The 19,881-nt window shown below is 34.9% G+C and overlaps 1 protein-coding gene across 1 annotated transcript in view; it reads left to right on the forward strand.

Moving 5' to 3' along the window:
• The first annotated feature begins 685 nt into the window (after window positions 1-685).
• Window positions 686-19,881, forward strand: part of LOC128212807 (microtubule-associated serine/threonine-protein kinase 3-like) — a 123,218-nt gene continuing 104,022 nt past the window's right edge. Inside the window, exons 1-2 of the mRNA XM_052918129.1 lie at window positions 686-2,193; window positions 2,439-2,594. Coding sequence (XP_052774089.1) covers window positions 1,154-2,193; window positions 2,439-2,594 — 1,196 coding nt within the window. The 5' untranslated portion in view covers window positions 686-1,153. The remainder of the gene's footprint in view (window positions 2,194-2,438; window positions 2,595-19,881) is intronic.

Below are 19,881 nucleotides of genomic sequence, written 5' to 3' on the forward strand. Positions count from 1 at the left end.
CAGTATAAGATGTTTCTGTCCGTTATTATGAATATTCATTTTCATAACGTTTTGCATATAAATCATTATTATTATTATTATACATAATAATTATTTGTGAATAAATCGCACTTACTAGTACGTTCAGTTCTAGAGTCCAGCTCATTGGTTTGAGACACCCAACTACAGACGGATATTTATCATTCAACTTGAGAGAGTTCAGCGTCCCTTGCCAACGTTCATCACCGGTAACTATTCCTGCCGGGACACGACCAGAATGCATAACCAGGATGCTCAAAAGCCTTAAACTGACTCCTCTGCATGACCGAATATAATTTTTTTTACCTCACCGCGCTTCTTCTCTCAAAAAAGTCGAGGGACAAATGCCAGTAATGCCATTTATGCAATCGGAAAGCTCTCGGGAGAAACCGTGACCACAAACAGACATTTGTCGTCTCAGGATATTCATAATAATATACTAGGAAGAAACGAGGGAAGGATCTTCCGAAATACGTAAGATCGTGATTTTCTTATTACACGGAAATGCGCAAGTTTTATGTTTAACGAATTCTGGATTTAAAGTGAAACACACAGCAAAAAAATGTCACACCACATGTAGGTACGGCATAGTACGGGATTTTAAACTGTCCTGTACGCTTCGGTCCGGCTTTGCATTTCTCATGAACGATAAATTAACTTCCGAGAACGAGACATCGGTTAGCGTAAATATCGAAGTGAAAGCTTAACAATTTCAATGCTTTTTCCAATGCATTGCAACTGCATTACTTCTATTGTAGATAGAAGATTAAATCAACACCTTCACGTCATAACAAGTAGTGTAGTGAAGTGTGTAAACATAGTTTAAGTATGAAATAACGATGTTGCTCACATCGCATGGAATGTGTGTCATCCATGATTTTGAGGAAGTTGTTTGTTTACTTTTTGTAATGAGGACGCTAACGAAAAAAAACGAAAATATGGAAATTAAAACGTTAACATGATCTCATTTCAATGATTTATATAAAAATTTTTATACTTATATGATTTATATTTAATGTGAAAATGACTCGCACAGAAATGAATGTTGTCATGTATTTTGAAACATCCAGCAAACAGATTTCGGATAGGGCTGAAACTGATTGTTTTAATGGTGGTTTGGCAGTAAAATAAAATTATGGCTAGTGCAAAAAAGTCTATCATAGATAGGTTTAGCCTGGACAGTAGGCAGAAATCACCAGGGAGTCGTAAATCCAAAAAGAATAAGGCATCCAAATCCCTCTCCAGGGAACTTACAAAGTCACCGTCTTCCCCAGGCCGTAAAAGATCTCAGAAATCAAGCAGTGATACAATTGTCACTGATATGAGACATGCAGATGAAAAAGAAGAAAACAACTTTGAAACATCTAGTCGGCAGTCTCTCGGAAAGAATTCAGTTGCTGATGATGTTGTACAAGCAACAGGTGAACCAATGGAAATAGATGAGAAACCAGTCCATGTTGAAAAGCTTGACCCGTCATTAACTGCAACATGGAGTAGACCAGATGAAACACTTAATTATATCATGAAGACTTCAGATACAGATTTACCTGTATTTGAATCACCAGAATACAATATTACTACTACTGCTGAATCTCGATTTATATCAACGACTTCCATGCGGGTGAAGAATGTTGAGCAGAAATTGTCAAATTCTTCCCCTTTGTCTTCTGTTCCACGAGCAGTGTCTTCCATATCTTCCTGCTGCAGTTCAGATTCCCTTGCTGGGGAAATGGAGTCATACAGACTTGGCACTTCCAGAAATTCTAGCAATAGCGATGTTGATACAATCAAGAATACTTCGGAAATTGACATAAGTCAATGTAGCTCAACTAGCACGCCAATCAAATTCAGTCTTTTTGAAAATGACGGGAAAGATCATGCCCAAGCGCCAGTTGCCAGAAAACCTCCACCAAAGTTTAGCCTGATAAAGGAAGTTGCCACTGAAGAACAACTGGACAATTTATCTTTGTCATCAGATTTCTCACCAACAACATCAGGATCTGGTTTTAAGAATAATGAAGCACGCAGTAGGCATGATGATTTCAGTGATGAGAGTGATTCATCAAGGATGAAAGAAAGCTCAGAATTCAGTGATGATCCAGAATTCCACACCCATGGCCATTTTGTCCCCCTGAACAAACAACTACAGATAGTGACTTCAATTGAAAAGCTTCAGTAAATATATTATTTTTCGTATCAACTTTTTAACCAAGACATGTTCAAGCTTAAAATAACGACCAACATTGGAATTTATCATTATGTCTTGTGGTTGCATATAAATTTTCTTCTATTGTCTGGAGAATTTAATTCTTGGAAAAAACGTTTTATACATCAATATACATGCTCTGATAAAACAGTTTAACTCTAGATGATGTCTGGAGATATAATAAATACATCAATTTTTCATGACTTCATTCCAGCCGATCTCCACGTAGAAAGTCTCACTCACCACCGAAGAATGATCACATGCAGTACAACCTTTCCTCAAGGCTTCCATTTATCGACTTCATGAGGAGGAACGGTCTTTCCCTGTATGTCCACTACCTGCCTTCTGACATGACGCTCGAGAAATTCAGGTGAGTTTTGCATTGTTGTGGTTTTAAATGCTGGCTTAGAATAGTTTAAACTGGGTTGGTCAAGATGATGGAAAGTAGTGTTTGAATCGGACCCCATTTGCTATCGATAATCGAATCGGACCAAGAATTTCGATTAACTATCGGACAATAATCGAAAGTTCATACATAAGATCAGTAAGGAACACATTACATAGTATCATCATGATCATTTAAATGGTTAAACCTGGGATCAATACATGTGATGCAGACAATGCGAATGTCCGTCGGACACAATGTCCGGTGAAAAATTAAAGTCAGCACCGTTTAATTTTCGGAAAATTTACTTTCAGTTTCTAAATAAATGTTCAGAGTTATTTTTATATCATGATTATTCAGCGTGTTAATCCGTGTTTCACTATTTGTAAACCCCGTTTCGACATGTTTCCGTAAAAGCCGATAAAAGGCGTAAGGTTCCGATTTCAGCTCGTACTCTTATACTTTTATTTTACGGAAATGTTCGGAAATTACAAAATTCCGTATGTAGTGGTTCCCTGCAATCGTGTTAATTTAAATATGATGATTAATATACCGAGCTGACTTTCTTTCCGCTCTGTTTAACATTGCCAATAACAAGAACTCTACTTTCGTTTTTGCATAAATGGTGTGCCTGAGTTTGACTAGTAGTACAATTCGTTACATTTTTAACCGTATTGTATCTTTAATTTAAAGATGAATAAAAAGAGTAAGATCTAGCTGTTCCATGGGTAGACGAACCAGATGAGTTTTTTTTTGAAGAATAAAATTATGACATTTATAAGATCCGAATATTGATTTTTTTACATTATGTTTGGCTTTTTTTTGTAATTTATTATTGTACTGTAAGACAAATCTAACCAAAATGATCTAAACCTGTTATAGTGGGAAATTACAAAACTTATTTAACAAAGAGGCTTAAAATCAAGGTTTAGGCTGATGTAACTGAATACTGTTTGTAACATTGCGACAGGTAAAAATTTGGTGCGACAGGTAAACTTTCAGTGTTTACCTGTCGCAATGTCCTGTGAAGAAGAAAAAGTTTTCGCGTTGTCTGGTGATGCTATAGTCATGCTTTTTGCAACAGTAAGTAAATTTCCATAATCTTTTTTTGTCTTTAATAACATAACGAAAAAACATAACAACACAAACTTAATAATTGCATAATTATCAATTGCAAAATGATGCAAACCGCATCAACTAAGTTAACTTAGCACTTTATCCATGTAAAAGCATGCAAAATATTTGTGAACCAGCTTGACATTAAACAGCCTGTTATATTTAACATTTCATTTCATAAATGTTTCACAAAAAAGTAATTTAGTTAATTATAAACGTTACCAAACAAGGTTTTAAAAACAGATTAGATTGAGCCGGGATCCACGGTATTTGCAGGTCGGACCAGAACCGCTACACTATATAGAGACAGGTTATTGAAGAAGGTTATATAAAAAAATATAAACAAATAAAACATATTTGTAATTATGGGAGAGGTTGTTAGTTTTTAAGCAAAAGTGTTTACATTGACTGCATTGGTGAGAGAGACCTCCGTTGCTAAAATTAACTCAACGAGAAATTACCTAAAAGACAAATTGACATTTACTCGAATTTTACGACAAAACAAACAAAAAACACCTTGTAACCGGAAGTAACATTAGCGACATCGCTTTTGGACAACCACTATCGATTTTCGCCGAAAGAGCATTGTCAGTGACGATTAATCGATTGTACTCGATAATCATTTCATCACTAATGGAAAGTATGACTGAAGCCAACCAAAGCAAGCCCTTGGGATGGGCTTCTAAATCTTTAAATTTGAACATGCTATATCCAATGGTAACTGTACAACCAGTTATTTGTTCCAGATAGCAGATGCAAACTGAAGATGACCGACTGAATCAGTCAGAATATGCTTGGCCAACTTAAAACATTTCAAACCAATACTAAACTACCATGAAAGATCATGACAATCACAACAATGTTGCAACGGATTCATTCAAATTGTTTAAAAAATGAAAGAAGACAAATTTTGGAATATTTTAAAATATTGACTGACAATACATAGCCTTTTAAAAAGACATGAAATTAGATAAACTAGAAATTTTATTATCAGTCAAGTGTACAAGCTGACCTGGCTTGCATTATTTAAGGAATGAATTGCGGGATAGATGTCATTATCGGGGTATGAACAAAGTTGGGTTGGTTAAAGTGTGTTTGACCAGCCCAATTGTGTTCATATCCCCGTTCATATCCCCGATAATGACATCAATAGTAATCCTTTCTCACCCATTCTGTAAATGGAACGACCCAACCTGTACCGGAAACAGTTTATCAAAAGACGTCCCAATGACTTGGGAAAAGATCACTCATTTGAAACCACTTTTAAACGTAAAATTGAAACACTCGTGGTAACAATGCATTGACCATATCAAAAATTAACTCTTTCTGAAATGTTAATTTTTTTTTTTATGGGACCTGCTGACACAATACAACTTATTTCCATGTTTATTGTTAAGGGGTGATTCGCGTTTTGAACATATCCGAAGATGTTTTGATCATTAACTGATATCCGCAATCGCTGAAAGCAGTAACTGTTAATTTAAGGAATGGAAGTTGAGTTGTAAATATTGGATAATGAACAAGCCCCTCAGGTATTTTACCACTCCCTGGCTTCCATGCTTGTGCTAATTTCAACCACTGCATACCGTGTTTTCTCGACTATAAGACGGGGAAATTTGGTCCTGATTTTGAACCTTAAAGTAGGGGGCCCGTCTTATAGGCGAGTCTATAAGAATTTCATTAAGAATAGAGTCATAATCAGGAATATTCAACATAAGGTGTTCAACTGACTGATTTATTGTCTGTGGATGACACCCCAATAAAAGTGACACGATCACACCCATCGGATTAAGACGACCATAGATCTGCTTTGTTTAGCTACGATGAACACTCAATATAACACATGTTATCGGTCCAAACACGTTGTTTTTCACAGGAGACATATTTTGTTACCTTTAAAATAAAAATATTTTGACAATCTTTTTTTTTTTTTAAATGCATTACTTTTTCCTTACTATAAGGCTTTGCATATATCATGCACATGCATATAACCACAGGCATCTGAATCATTGTTTGTCACTAAAATGTTGTTTAAAACCATCAAAGACACTAAATATCTTCAGATGTGTTGTTTATCTCATTGTATGTACCCAAAATGGTTTTAAACAACATTTTAGTGACAAACAATGATTCAGATGCCTGTGCATGTAACTAGCAGATTTCAATACATATTTCATTAATCGTTACATTAATTTATCCGCAATCATCAATGGTTATTTATTACTCAAAATTTAAGTCCCATCATCTGCAATCCAAACAAACACTTGTGAAAATATAACTCATTAACACATGTAATGGAATTTGTTCTGTTTGTCGGCTGCAGATCAAACAGTACAATTTGTGACGTCACAGCACGAGCTGTGTAAAGATCAGAGATGTATTGCTATAGTAAAGTATTTAAATAGGTCAATCAAATACCGTATGAACCCACTTAAATCCCAAAAATGCCAAGCAAATGAACAAATTTAGTTGATATTTGACTGTTAAGCTTGAACATTATCACAGACTTGGAGAATTTCAAGTGCTGGATTTGCTTTAAAATTTGACCCCTTCTTATAAATGAGTCAAGACAAAAACACCAGATTTCATGGGCAAAGTGGGGGGGGGGGGTCGTCTTATAAGCGAATCGCCTTATAGTCCGGGAAAATACGGTAACACTAGATGTCTATCTATTACATGAATAAACAGACAATTAAATTTTGTATGATTGGTGATTAGCAGCAGGACACCATGCATGTAGAATATATACATGTTTAAGTGGACAGCAATTCTAGAGGCCTTAAACTCCTTGGGGCCATGCTATCAACACACATATATATTGTAACATTGCTCTTTTTTATTAATTTATCTGAGTAGTTATACATTTGTGTACCTTCTATTTCGAAAAATAAAAGCTTTAATGGTCAGTTTAGTCAAAGTGTATATGTTTTTGGAGTAAAACTTTCAATTCAAATTGTATTACTCAATAATTATCAGGCTGAAATTCTTGATCTTATGACATTTTGTTGCACCATCGATGATAAGATGACCCCATGGTTCATACATTATGCATAACATATAAACTGAAAGGCTGATGGCTTTACTGTTGTTTCAATCTATTATTTATTACCATAAGCCACACTACTGGAGGAAGTATGATGATTGTGATATGATTATGGAATTACAGAAATAACGAACGATAAGAATAAAACCAAGTTTTGTAAAAGTCTACTCTACTTTCCATTACTGCCTTTAGGGCTGTATCAATTTAAAGTTGAGAAGTTCCTTTAAGTTTGTTGGTAGACTTGTTACACAGTCTTTGTTCAAATTCGGTGTACATATAGTCTAGCTTGTCCTGATAAGGAAGAGATTATGTATGAAGTCATAGTGCTAGTATATCAAATCAACGACTCCCTACCTCGGATAAGGTAATGTCAGCAGGTCACAGGTGTGAGCTAATAACTTGTCTTCAAGTCTTTAGTTTGGAATTTAACGTTGTTTTAAAATGTCTTGATTGTCATAAGAGATATGATGGGTTTGAATATAGGAGGAGATATGATTTATATTATACAATAATACATACTGTAATATTTACTGCACTGACAAGCCAAGAAAGTCTTGGAAGTAAATGAAATTAAAGACAATCACTTTAGCAAGTGTATTATTAAAATCATAAGGGAAGTGGGTGAAGTTACTGTTTCGTTCCATGTTGTAGTGGACAACCTTCAATATCTGGAGTGTGTATATATATATATATATATATATACAAGTGAATAGCTACGTAATTTATCTGCAAAATTGCTATAAAATATTGCACTGTGTTGCTTTGCCTACATGTACTTGTTACCATTCTTGGTGTAAAAGTATGTAGTCAAAAACAAAGAATACACTCACATTATACAATCAATATATTGCTGCAGAGAAACTCAACATTGATTGATTGACATATACAAATATCATAAAGCAAACTTGAACTAATAATGCATATCATACATGTACATGTAACATCAAGGTCATAGACAGTGGTGATTCTTCACCAGACTTTGTAAGTCCGCAAGTTATAAGATAGGCAAGCAAATCATATCGCATGGTACAATTGTCAACAACACATGTTGCCTTATCTTTGCCTTCAATCTGCCTGTACATACTAAGCGGGCTTTAAAAATTTCCTCAGCTCCAATACCCAGAGTTGAAAAGCATGGGTTGACAAATCAGTAATGACAAAATCATAAGCTGTCTAGTTAACTTTCAAATGCGGTAGTAATATTCATGATGGAAATGCATGTTAGAAATGCATGGGTGTTTCTTTCAATAGTCTTGGTCTACAACATCTGTAAATGCGAAATGTACCCATTTTGTACTCGTTAAATTGGCAGTATTGTAAACATCTAAAAAGGAAGAAGTTGATATCTTCTTTCAGCAGTGTTTTCATCTTGATGTTTCAGATTTTATGTCAGTATACATAGTTCATAATGAAATATGATGTCTGAAGATTGTGTAATTAGATAACGGTATTATAATGCCTTCGTGGCAATCCAGGCCTCATGCAGCATCCTGTACCTGTGAACAAACTTTATCAAAATCTTCTTTAGATCGTGATTTTAAGTTGGATAAAAAACAGATAGATAAAGGCTTGTATGTCAATGTTTTAGTGGATATCTGGGTAAAACATTATGTGATAGGCTACACCCCTGGAGTGAGAGGGCACATCAATGTGGTAGTGGTGGGGTCCACACCTCACTCCCCTCGAGTGGGAGGCCACATCATTGTGGTAGTGGTTGGAACCACACCTCACACCCCTGGAGTGAGAGTTCACATGATCGTGGTAGTGTTTGGGACCATGCCTCATACCCCTGGAGTGAGAGGTCACATGATTGTGGTAGTGGTGGGGTTCACACCGTCACCTCAAATCCCTGGAGTAAGAGGCCACAACGTTGTGGTAGTGTCGAGGTCCACTCCTCTCACTCCTGGAGTGAGAGGCCACATCATTGTGGTAGTGGTAGGGTCCACACCTCATACCCCTGGAGTGAGAGGTCACAATGTTGTGGTAGTGATGGGGTCCACACCTCACTCTCCTGGAGTTAGAGGCCACAATATAGGCCACAATGTTGTGGTAGTGGTGGGGTCCACACCTCACATCTTTGGAGTGAGAGGCAAGAACGTTGTGGTAGTGGTGGTGTCCACACCTCATATCCCTGGAGTTAGAGGTCAGAACGTTGTGGTAGTGGTGGGGTCCACACATCCCTGGAGTTAGAGGTCAGAACATTGTGGTAGTGGTGGGGTCCACACATCCCTGGAGTTAGAGGTCAGAACGTTGTGGTAGTGGTGGGGTCCACACATCCCTGGAGTTAGAGGTCAGAATGTTGTGGTAGTGGTGGGGTCCACACATCCCTGGAGTTAGAGGTCAGAACGTTGTGGTAGTGGTGGGGTCCACACATCCCTGGAGTGAGAGGCCACAATGTTTTGGTAGTGGTGGGGTTCACACCTCACATCCCTGGGGTGAGAGGCCACAATGTTTTGGTAGTGATGGGGTCCACACCTCACACCCCTGGAGTGAGAGGCCACATCGTTGTGGTAGTGGTGGGGTCCACACCTCACCTTCTAGAGTGAGAGGCTACAACATTGTTCAAGTGGTGGGGTCCAGACCTCACACCCCTGGAATAAGAGGCCACATCGTTGTTGTAGTGGTGGGGTACACACCTCACCTTCTAGAGTGAGAGGCTACAACATTGTTGTAGTGGTGAGGTCCACACCTCACACACCTGATGTGAGAGGCTTAAACCATCAGTTTACCTCACAATATTTAAATAATTTGTATAAACGTAGAATGATGAACATCTTACGGCTATTACATGTTTATTTTATTTCCTTGCATGGTTTTATCTAAGGCTAAATGGTCACAGCTTGTACATGTATGGTTTAGTTTAGATGTAAATAATTTTATTGCGGCGTTTATGACTTGTTTTGTCAGAGTAAGCATAGGATAAGAACACACCAAATTTAATGGAACTGATGCTGCTTCATCCGTAATAATTGTAAATGTAAAAAGCCAATCATAAATGAGTTTTATATATAGAACTGAAAAAAGAAAAAAAGGAGCAATGGTTTGCAATGATTGTTTATTTATATGTCGTTATTTCATAATGAAAATGGTGTTGGTGATCTGATGATCAATTGAGTCAATAAATGTGTATGCCATTATGATATAACTCAGACAACCTCTGCCTTTTAAATGTTCTAATGACCTCATACTTTCAGTTATCAGTTCAGTAGTGAAGGCCAGGCTGTCTTAATGTCGACCATCTATCATTAGAGTATAACCTACATTTCTAGCCAATGAAATAGCTTATCTGTCTTCATTATGTACAACGCTTAATCATTTAGATATGTTATGTTATAAGTTTTAGAACTTAACAGACATAATGTAAAAATCTAGATCCCCAACCCATGAAAATCTTAAGACATCAGATTTTAGAACAATTACATGTATTTGACTTCACTTGCTCTGCCCTTATGCACTAGTAAATTGTCAATTAAAAAAAAATAGTGAAGAATTAGCCCCCTTGAAGTTGTGCCGGTCATGTTTTTGCTCAATTTTTAGACAGTTCATGTCTGTTCATGTTACACAATTTTTTAAAATTGTGAAATCTTTTCCTTGCACTTCACTAATACAAGTGTACCTTTAGAACAATCATAGCTTAATGCACCAGTCAATTGTAACCACAGCCCTCCCAGGTCCGGGGAATAGCGGGGACTTTCGGTCCAACAAAGCACAGGTAAAATCCCCGCCTTGCGGGGACAAACCGCTGGTAAAATCCCCGCCAAATGCCCCCGCACCCAAGGGACCCTAGGTAAGGCCCATTCCCCGCTATATTTGACGAGAAGACAAAACCACCGCATTCACCCGGCACTGCGGTGCCACCTGAAAGGTAAAAACACAGCCCATTTCCCCGGCTATCCCCGGTATACCCCCGGACCTGGGGGGCCGTGGTTACAATTGACTAGCATGGGTGAAAGTTTTCCGGACTGCTCCGGAAGTTCCAGATTTTCGATGTCCTCAGGGATCACTTTTCCAAATCGTGTAAATCCGTTGAGATTTCAGAGGGGGGTAGGGGGTATAGGCCTTCCTCAACCCTGACTTCGACTTTCAAATTGTTGAAACGAAAATGAAAGTAAATTCCAGTGACTCGATCTGTTTTGCGATTTATTTTTAGTAACGATTCGTCATTGTAAGGTGCTCGCTTACGGGTTTTTACGAAGATAGCCCGGAGCGCATTCGGCTTCGGCCGTAAATAGACTAGCTGGGTTCGACCGTTTCCGCCAATAAGTTCCGAACAGGAAAGCCAATCGCTCCCAATCGGGAATGTTCGCGATCATCAAGACATTGCAGACGCTTTTTAAATGCCTAGGTAGCAGTGAATTATGATATAATACAACAATTCTGATTGGCTCGCTGTACGCTGTAGTCCAATAAAATAGCTGGTCTTTTGGAGGTTAGGTGATTCTTTCAAAAAACAACAACAATATTCTTGTGATAAAAGATCGTTGCAAAAAATATTGAAAATGAAGTTTCTACCCCTAGCGCACAAGACTAAGGACTTAGAAAGTAAACAAACTAACAAATGGAGATGGGCATGGCTATATGAATGTGACACTAATGGTGAGAAATGGGGGATTTGGTTAAAAAAACCCAGACATTGCGGGATCTGCATATTGTGAATGTTGTGCTAAACTGTTGAAGTATGGCGGGGGTGGTAAAAAAGACATCAAGAACAAGAATAAAATTGTTGCTAAATTTTGAAGGTCATGTTTCATTCTAAATCTACATCAAAGAGTATGTTTAGGGTGTATCCCTAAACAAGAGCTGTTTACAGAAAATCATGCATTTCCTGCATGATAATAAGTCAGTTTCTTTGGCAATCATATAATCCTGGAAAAGCACTGTACAAGCACTCAAAACCACTAATTCCCAGGAGCTTCCGGGGGGCTTCGCCCCCCTGGGCCCCCTACCAGGGCTTCGCCCTGGACCCACCAGGCGGCCCCCAGCTGAATTTTCAGGATTCTCAAGATTTCCAACTTTCACCCATGGACTAGTGCATAATTATTATCATTCATAGATACCAGACTTGCCATGTTTCAATCATATGACCAAATAAGGAGCAAACAAAAAGTAATGTAAAAAACATTTATTGTTTTATTTGCAAAGATTTAAAGGAGGTCTGTCTAGCTTCCTGAAATTGTGTTTCTTTGCTTTCTCAATGGTAGGGATAAGTTCTTCCATGTAGGCACTGACCATGACTTGTATTCTGGTAATAATCGGGATGATTGGTGGTACAAATATATATTTTATGGATTGGCATTGTCTTGTTAACGGAGCTCGTTTATCATTTTGTATGGTTATTGCCTACTATTGATTTCTCCGGAATAACTTTACATCCAACTATAGATGTTTTTCCTTATGGAAATCGATATGTCTCGTTACTGCAAAATTAAATGTTTCTCAATTAATCGCTTAAAGTGAATCATTCCGTTATTATGTCTGAAAGTTAATGTGAAATCAATGTTAACAAATGGTTTTCATTTGATGTTGTCATCATTGTTTGCCATAATAATGCTAAAATACAGTGCTTAATAATCCCTGCGAATGTACAAGTGCTGATAAGTATAGGTTATAGTTAATAAATTAAATTTTTTAGTTAAAGTTCAATAAACAAATTAAACTATTTATTCCAAGGGAATGACAGGGACAGTTTGCATAAGTCCTTATATTTGTAATACATGATAATGCCAAATTTTTCTAACAAATTTGGGTCCGAAATTCACCCCCTTTACCAATATTAAAACATTTCCTATATATACATGAATATACAAATGTTTTCAAAATAGATATCTATAAATTATGATATGTTTTTAATAAACAAATATTAGGCCCTTAAACTGTTTTTGTATCTAGATGAGTTTGTGTATATTCTTAAAGATGAAAACTTGATGACATTCTTTTATCTTTTCTGCTTACATTTAAAAGCATTCCTGCTCTTTTCTAGGCTTGAAATTCCAAATTTTAGATCCAAATGCTAAGGCCTGACATTCCAGAAATGGTGATAGAAAAAACCCATTCCATGAACTAAAACCAACCAATAGTTAATTATTATTGAAACTCTTATAAGTTTGATGTCATGGCGATATTCGAATTATGTGAATTGGTTTAGTCACGTAGCCCAACAATCAAATGCAATGCAAAGAATACTTATAGATCAGTAAGAGATTTTTAAGTTGACAATTGTCAAAGCTAAGTAAAAAAAAAAATGTCAGTTTAAAGAATATTAATATGTCAAGGTATTGTAATTGCGATGGTGGTGGTATAATCATCATGCCATTGAATTTGTCTGAAGACCTGTATAAATTCTGTATTCACATGAAACTTTATTAAAACTTCTTTGTAGAAAATCCTGTCACTTTGGCAAACTAAGGTTTCTTGAGTTATGCACCTTCACCAACTAAGGGCTTCACCAACTTAGAGAAACTGACCAATTGCTGACATGAGCTGCAAAGCACTTCGAAGCATCTCTAAGTGTCTGCTCCTTGCTGTTCCTCTGCATTCAGTCTTTGACTTTTTTCAGGTTTAGCATTTAAAGTTATGCAAAAACAAGTACAGTAATATTCAGATAGTGTTTTGACACAAATTTACAAATAGAAGACTGACTATCATGATAAACAAAGAGTTAAAAACTTGAGGTTGGATGGACCATCAGACTAAAAACTTGGAGATTTTTTTTATACCTTTATTGTATTTCTCATGCAATTTAGATATTAAAGAGTAAATAATTATAGAAAAAGTGTTTGAGATGAATAATTATTTATTTATTAATAAATAATAATAATAATAATAATATAATATTATTAAACAGAAAGTCTGAAGTTTGTCTGAATTAAGCTGAATTAAGGTGAATAAAGGCTGAATTCAGTCTTACTGCAAAATTGGTGACTGAATCATTACTGAACAACCAAATCTAGCATCTGAATGATGTCTGAATAAAAGCTGAACAGTGCTGACAAGATTCAGACCTGTTTCACGTTCAAAAGAATATGTCTGAAAAAGTACTGAAAAGAAACTGACATGTTCAGAACAAAGGTTCAGTCTAATCTTTCAGCTTCAATGGATGTCTGAAGAAAGACTGAAAATAGATGCAACCAGTTTCAATTCTGATTGTTTCAGACTTTTAAAATCACCTAAAATGAAACTTGTCTGAGATGTTTCTGACATATTCAAGACTCATTTTCTGCATGTTAATTAAGTTATAACACTAAAAAATGTCAAAAACACAGTAAATCAATTGTGACTTTAAACAAGGAACCTCACCAGGTCCTTTAATGTCCACTACAACTAAATTTAGACAAGACATTCTAAAATAATTGGTCAGAACAGACAATATATGGGCATCATACTTCAATATAAAAACCATTATCAATGCGTAAAGTTTGAATGATTTACATTCTCTTCTTTTGTAGTTATGTTCCAGATAAAATATGAGCATTATGGTTAGAAAATATTTAATAAACAAATCATACAACATGTCATGACAAATGTAATTTAAATGTCTGAAAAATTCAGACTTTGAATTATCATACTGGACTTTTAAAAGTATCATACTGAACAATTCAGACTTTTAAAATGACAAGTACTTTAAGAGTTCTATACACATTACTTTAAGGTGTGGTTAAAAAAAACCTGCGAAAAATATTCTAGAATTTTGTTCAGTTTTAGAATTATTCTAGAAGTTCTAGAATCATTCAAGAATCACCTTACACATTCAAGAACATACGTTCTAGAACCCCAGCAATTCTAGAATATTAATTCTTAATGATGCTTATTCTGAAAACTTGAAGAACACTAGTTCAAGAACCCACACAATTCTAGAATATCAGTTCTTAACAATTAAAATTCTGGAACTTTGCTCAATTTCTAGAATCAGAATTCTGGACAGGTTTGGTTCTTGAATATTTATTTTTATATTTATATTTATACTTCTAACAAAATTCTACAACATTGTCCAATTTAAAATTAAAAATCATCAATTTTCTTGCACAGAATTCATCAAAACATTCCAAGTCCATGAAACTGTTCATGAACCTGAATCATTGAAGTTTAATGAATTTGATGAACTGTTAAACCATTCAAAATATTAGACGTCCAGCAGAAGGGTGCGGCAGCAAAAGGCAGGCTGTTGAGAATTGAGAAAGTGGTGACTGTTTGGTGAAGATCGGATGAAAACTTGAGACTTAAAACGCCATTTAGGATAATTCAAGGGCAATAGCCTATAAATGCGTGGGGTTTCCATGCGTATCTATCAACTGGAATAAAAAATCCAGCAAATTGCAGGTTTGAAACATTTGTTTAAATAAACAATTAAATATTATTACCTGCTTTTTTTATCAGATCGTCCAAGATAGAGATAATCACAATGGGAGCTGATATTGATCTCACTATTAGACAGTGTTATAAAAAATAACACTTCAACTAATAGAATTGAAGACCATTGAGGGTACAGTATGACGCAATATATAGAGATATCCTGAATTGCCCTATTTGCTAAAATACTTTAATTTACAAAACATCTTTGCCAGCACTGGTTAATTAGCTGTCAAACAGGTTTAAGGTATATTGTTTACAGGTTCACTAAACTTTAAATGACGCTACAATCATTGAAAATGACACAATCCGATGTCCGATGTTGATGGGTTTTTTCACCCACTTCCGGTATTGCTTACGGATCGCTTACGTCTTTATTAATTATAAATAAAATTACAATAAAATTGAAAGGATAACAATCTCTATGAATGTGAAAATATTGCAATTAATTTGACAACTTGTTATCGATTGCCTCACATATATTACAAAAAAGTAATACGGTTACGCGTTTTACAGAACGCTCTTCACTGGCGGAGGTAATTTGGAACTTCAGCCGTGTTTGACAATGCGCCAAATAAATTAAGTGTTATTTCGTCGATTTTAGGTAAGTTAAAACAAAGTAATTGGTGTTATTCAATAACTTTCATAACTATCTTTTACACTAATATTATTGTTTAAAACGACATTATAACATTTAAAAGTTGTGAGCAAATATGTTCTTTGTTATATGTTTTCGCGACAAATGTACGAAATACGTTTGTGTAGAAACACAGTTTAGCGAGTGTTTTTGAGTAGCATACAGCTAATTCTTCATTGTTATATATTTTTTAACAACTATTATAGATGTTTCTTAATGTAATTGTTAATGAAACTTCTGTTAAGCTAGTTTTTGTCTAGAAGTAGGAACAGTTGTCAGTTATCTTTCATAGTTTATGATAGTTATTATTTTCAATATTTTTACCATAACATCACATTTTTCATGATCTCAAATCACTTATCCTTTGTTGCCAATTAATAAATCTGTCTATTCAGAAACTTGATGCTAAGTTAACGAGCCATGTTTGTCTTTTATTTTCACATTCTTGTTAACCTGTTCAGCCAAAAAAACTGAAGTGTTGTTTCATCTATTTTAGCCAGCCTATAGGAGCTTGCAAAAACAAATTGTCAGTCCACACAAGAATCAACTAGACTACTGTGAAGGAGATCTCATTAAACAGAGAATGAGAAAAACATTCTAAGCCATAAATTGCCAAATCCCTCAGTAAGTTGATGTTTTTTTAAAGCACATTGAAAGATTCTCATCCTGATTTAAAAACAAAAATTACGGGCGTGGAACTTATTTGCTATGCACATAGGTGACCCCCTATGAATGTACTGTCCATGACAAAATCAAATTCAATAAAATTAAACATGATTATTGTGTATAGTTTGGTTATTTTTCCCTATCCTTTTTTTGCAGTTACCATTATTCATCAAATAAAACATTTTGGAATTGGGGGTGACAGACAGGAATGAGAATCTTTTAAAAAAAATCAGACTCAATAAAAATGAGCTTTTTGGTTCGAAAGAATATAGTAAGCGATCATTAATTAATATACCTGTGACATTGAAATTCGCACTGATTTAATAACCAACTCACCTTAAGTTATTGGCATTTTTTTTGCAGTAAAAAAAATAATATTAGAAATATTTTTCAGGTTGGAAGATGGATGTCAAAGTCTCAGACATAAGCCTCAACAGTTAAGAAAATGTCATGGTCGGATCATCTTTGTCATCAAATGTATTAAGGAAACGAACTGCAGTCTTCAGAGACTAATTGTGCATGTCAAGGACTGAATAAAGCAATATAAAGGGACCTTACTAATTGTGTAAGACAACCGCCATTTGAGAAAGAAAATGAGGAAATAGGAGGAACATATTACCGCACTGCAGTATAGAATCAACCCTGTCTTACAACCTCCATGTGAGTTGCTGTCGGCATCGACATTGATACAGATGCCATTTTGGAAACTGTTAAAAAAGTTATGCCATCTTAATTAAAGAAGAAGTGAAAAACAGTTCCTGTATGGGGTAGGTTAACCTAAACTAGATGCTTAAAAAGTTTGTCATGTTGCAGTGATAAATAAATTTGAAACTTACAAAAGAACCCTAAAGAAGAAGAATCATCTTCAATGATTGCATCACCCGGCAAGGATTATACATAAAAAGTGAAAACTGTTATACATGGACTGGACTTCCTGACAAAACCATAGAAATATCATATTTTGTAATGATTGGTATAAATGTTTCATTTTAAATTCTTAAACCATTATAAAACATTTAGTGAAGTGGTGTTATAGATTAATGTATGTTCAATTGCATAACTTATTTTTTTTTTTAATATCTTTCAAATGTTTTTGTTTTGTAAGATTTTGTTCTGTAAATCTGTTGTTTTAACTGACCTCGAAGTATTAAATAAGTTGTAACATGGATATTGTTTCAAATTAATGTCACAGATCTTGCCCAACGCAAACATATAGAGCTATAAAAAATGTGTTGTGACTAAGGGAAATATTTTAGAACTTTAAGAAATATGTTTTGACTCAATTATTTGTTTTGACTCAATTATTTTCCTGACTAAATATTTTCCATATAAGTCAACAAATGTTAATGAATTTCCTACTATATCTGCTCTTAATTTTGGAATGATTTTGTATTTTTAGCTACTTTATTCCAGGGGTAAACCATGGATATATTTTGGTGGTATTCCTCGCAAAGTTTACGGCTGGTATTCCAGTGGTATTGTGGAGTACCAGCCTTAAACCTTAAGTGGAAGACCACCAAAATTCACCGCTGATATACCACTGAAATTCCAGTGGTATACTGCCAAATTTTTTACTGGGGACCTCACTTGAACAATGTCTGAATATTTCTCTGAATACTGTCTGAGAAACTTATCTGAACAACCCTCTGAATATTGTCTTACCAGTCTGAGTTATGTCTGGATTGTTCCATTTTCAGCCATTTTTCAGCAGCTCATCCAATATTCAGAAATAAAAGTCTGAATAAAAAGTCTGAAATTTAACTGAGCAGTGTTGTCAGACATAATTCAGAAATATATAACAACGCTGATTTTTTCAGATGGTATTCAGACAAATTTTCAGCAAAATTCAGCTAAATTCAGATGATATTCAGACCATACTTTTCATGAGGAAAGCTCGAAAACTAATTTTTGGTCGAAATAACATCTTGTTTTGATCCTCAAATAGAACTCAAACAGTCCAGTTCATCTTTTTTGCACAGCATTTTTTCATGGAAAGTTAGTAGGGATCATTATGGTTGGCTGTTGTTATATAATGACCTACTTTCATTTCAAAATTCATTGCATGCATGTACTCATACAGGCCAACAAAGGATGCACACTATAAAACATTAAGAATCAGATCCGCTTATATATGATTGGGCATTTTAAGATTATATTCTATTAGTCTTTATTAACTTCCTGAGAAAAAACTGCCCAAACATCATTGGCCCATTTGAAATTTAACTACCGGTATACCAATAAACTATTGCTATCATTTTGGTTTATAGTGTCAATTATTATAGTTCAGGTGAGTCTGTATTGTCAGAAAAATGCACAATACAAAAAACTCTCCCAGGAACTCAGACTCTTAAGAATAAATGATTCATTTTGACTATTGTCAAAGTTTACAGCTTGTTTTAGTTAAATTAGCAATTCAACACTTTGTAGCTTTGTTGAAAAGTATTCAAAAACACATATATTTCACATTTCAGCAGTTTCCACCATCTGCAGATTTGTATAACAGGTTGAATTGGCACAGTTTCCCTAGGAGCAAGGTTTTTCTCATATATCTATGTGAATATAATATAGGTTAAAAGTTATTCCTACATTGTAACAAATATATGCCAACTGTTCCGTAGGGCCACACCTATTTTCTTTTTTGTTCCACATAATTGGACAGAGTGAAAATAAAAATCTTTTTTTTTCATTTTTCATGAAATTAAAGCGAGCGAAAGGTGAAAACTTTTTTCTTATGATCAAAATTTAAAAGTGTTTTCGACATATTGCCCTATAAACCATGAACAAAATCTCTAGTATTCTTGTCAATGGAGAAAAGTGCCAGCACAAAAAGAGTAATACAAATTTCTTTGATAATTAAAAAAAATTAAGAAAAAGGTTCTTTATTATTAATTTAAAATATTATGATTATGTTTGAGACAACTTTTCTACCCGAGTCACTATTGTACCAGTCCTGCATGCCTTTATGTGCATTTCAGTTTATAGTACTGATTTCTAAGAGCCAGAAGCAAACGTTATAAGTGCATATGTGTCTTTAGGGGCAGCATAAAAAAATGCAGGATTCGATATATTAAAAAAAAGAAGAGGAAAATAATACTCTTAAATCTTGGCCAAGCTGTATCTTGTATTTTTATCATCTTGACAAACATTTTATAATCTCAGTCAAAGTTAGGTTTCATCCAATTAGGAAATCATGTTATATACATTGATAAATTATAAATACAGATGGCAGCATTTTGTTGGAAATGATATACTCAAATGCTTTAATGGTTTTTTTTCCATCGGTAACTCTTGTAAACAATACTTTTGATTTTCCAAATGCATTTAAAAAATTCTTATAAGTTGAATTGCCACAAAAAATCTCGTACATGGTTAAAATATAAGTGCAAAAATTCTCCCTTAAAACGATTTAAATATTGTTCATAAAATTTAAAAAAAAACAGATGCAGTTCTAAGTCCATGGAATG

The sequence above is a fragment of the Mya arenaria genome, chromosome 13 (genome assembly GCF_026914265.1).
Source record: "Mya arenaria isolate MELC-2E11 chromosome 13, ASM2691426v1".
NCBI lineage: Eukaryota > Metazoa > Mollusca > Bivalvia > Myida > Myidae > Mya > Mya arenaria.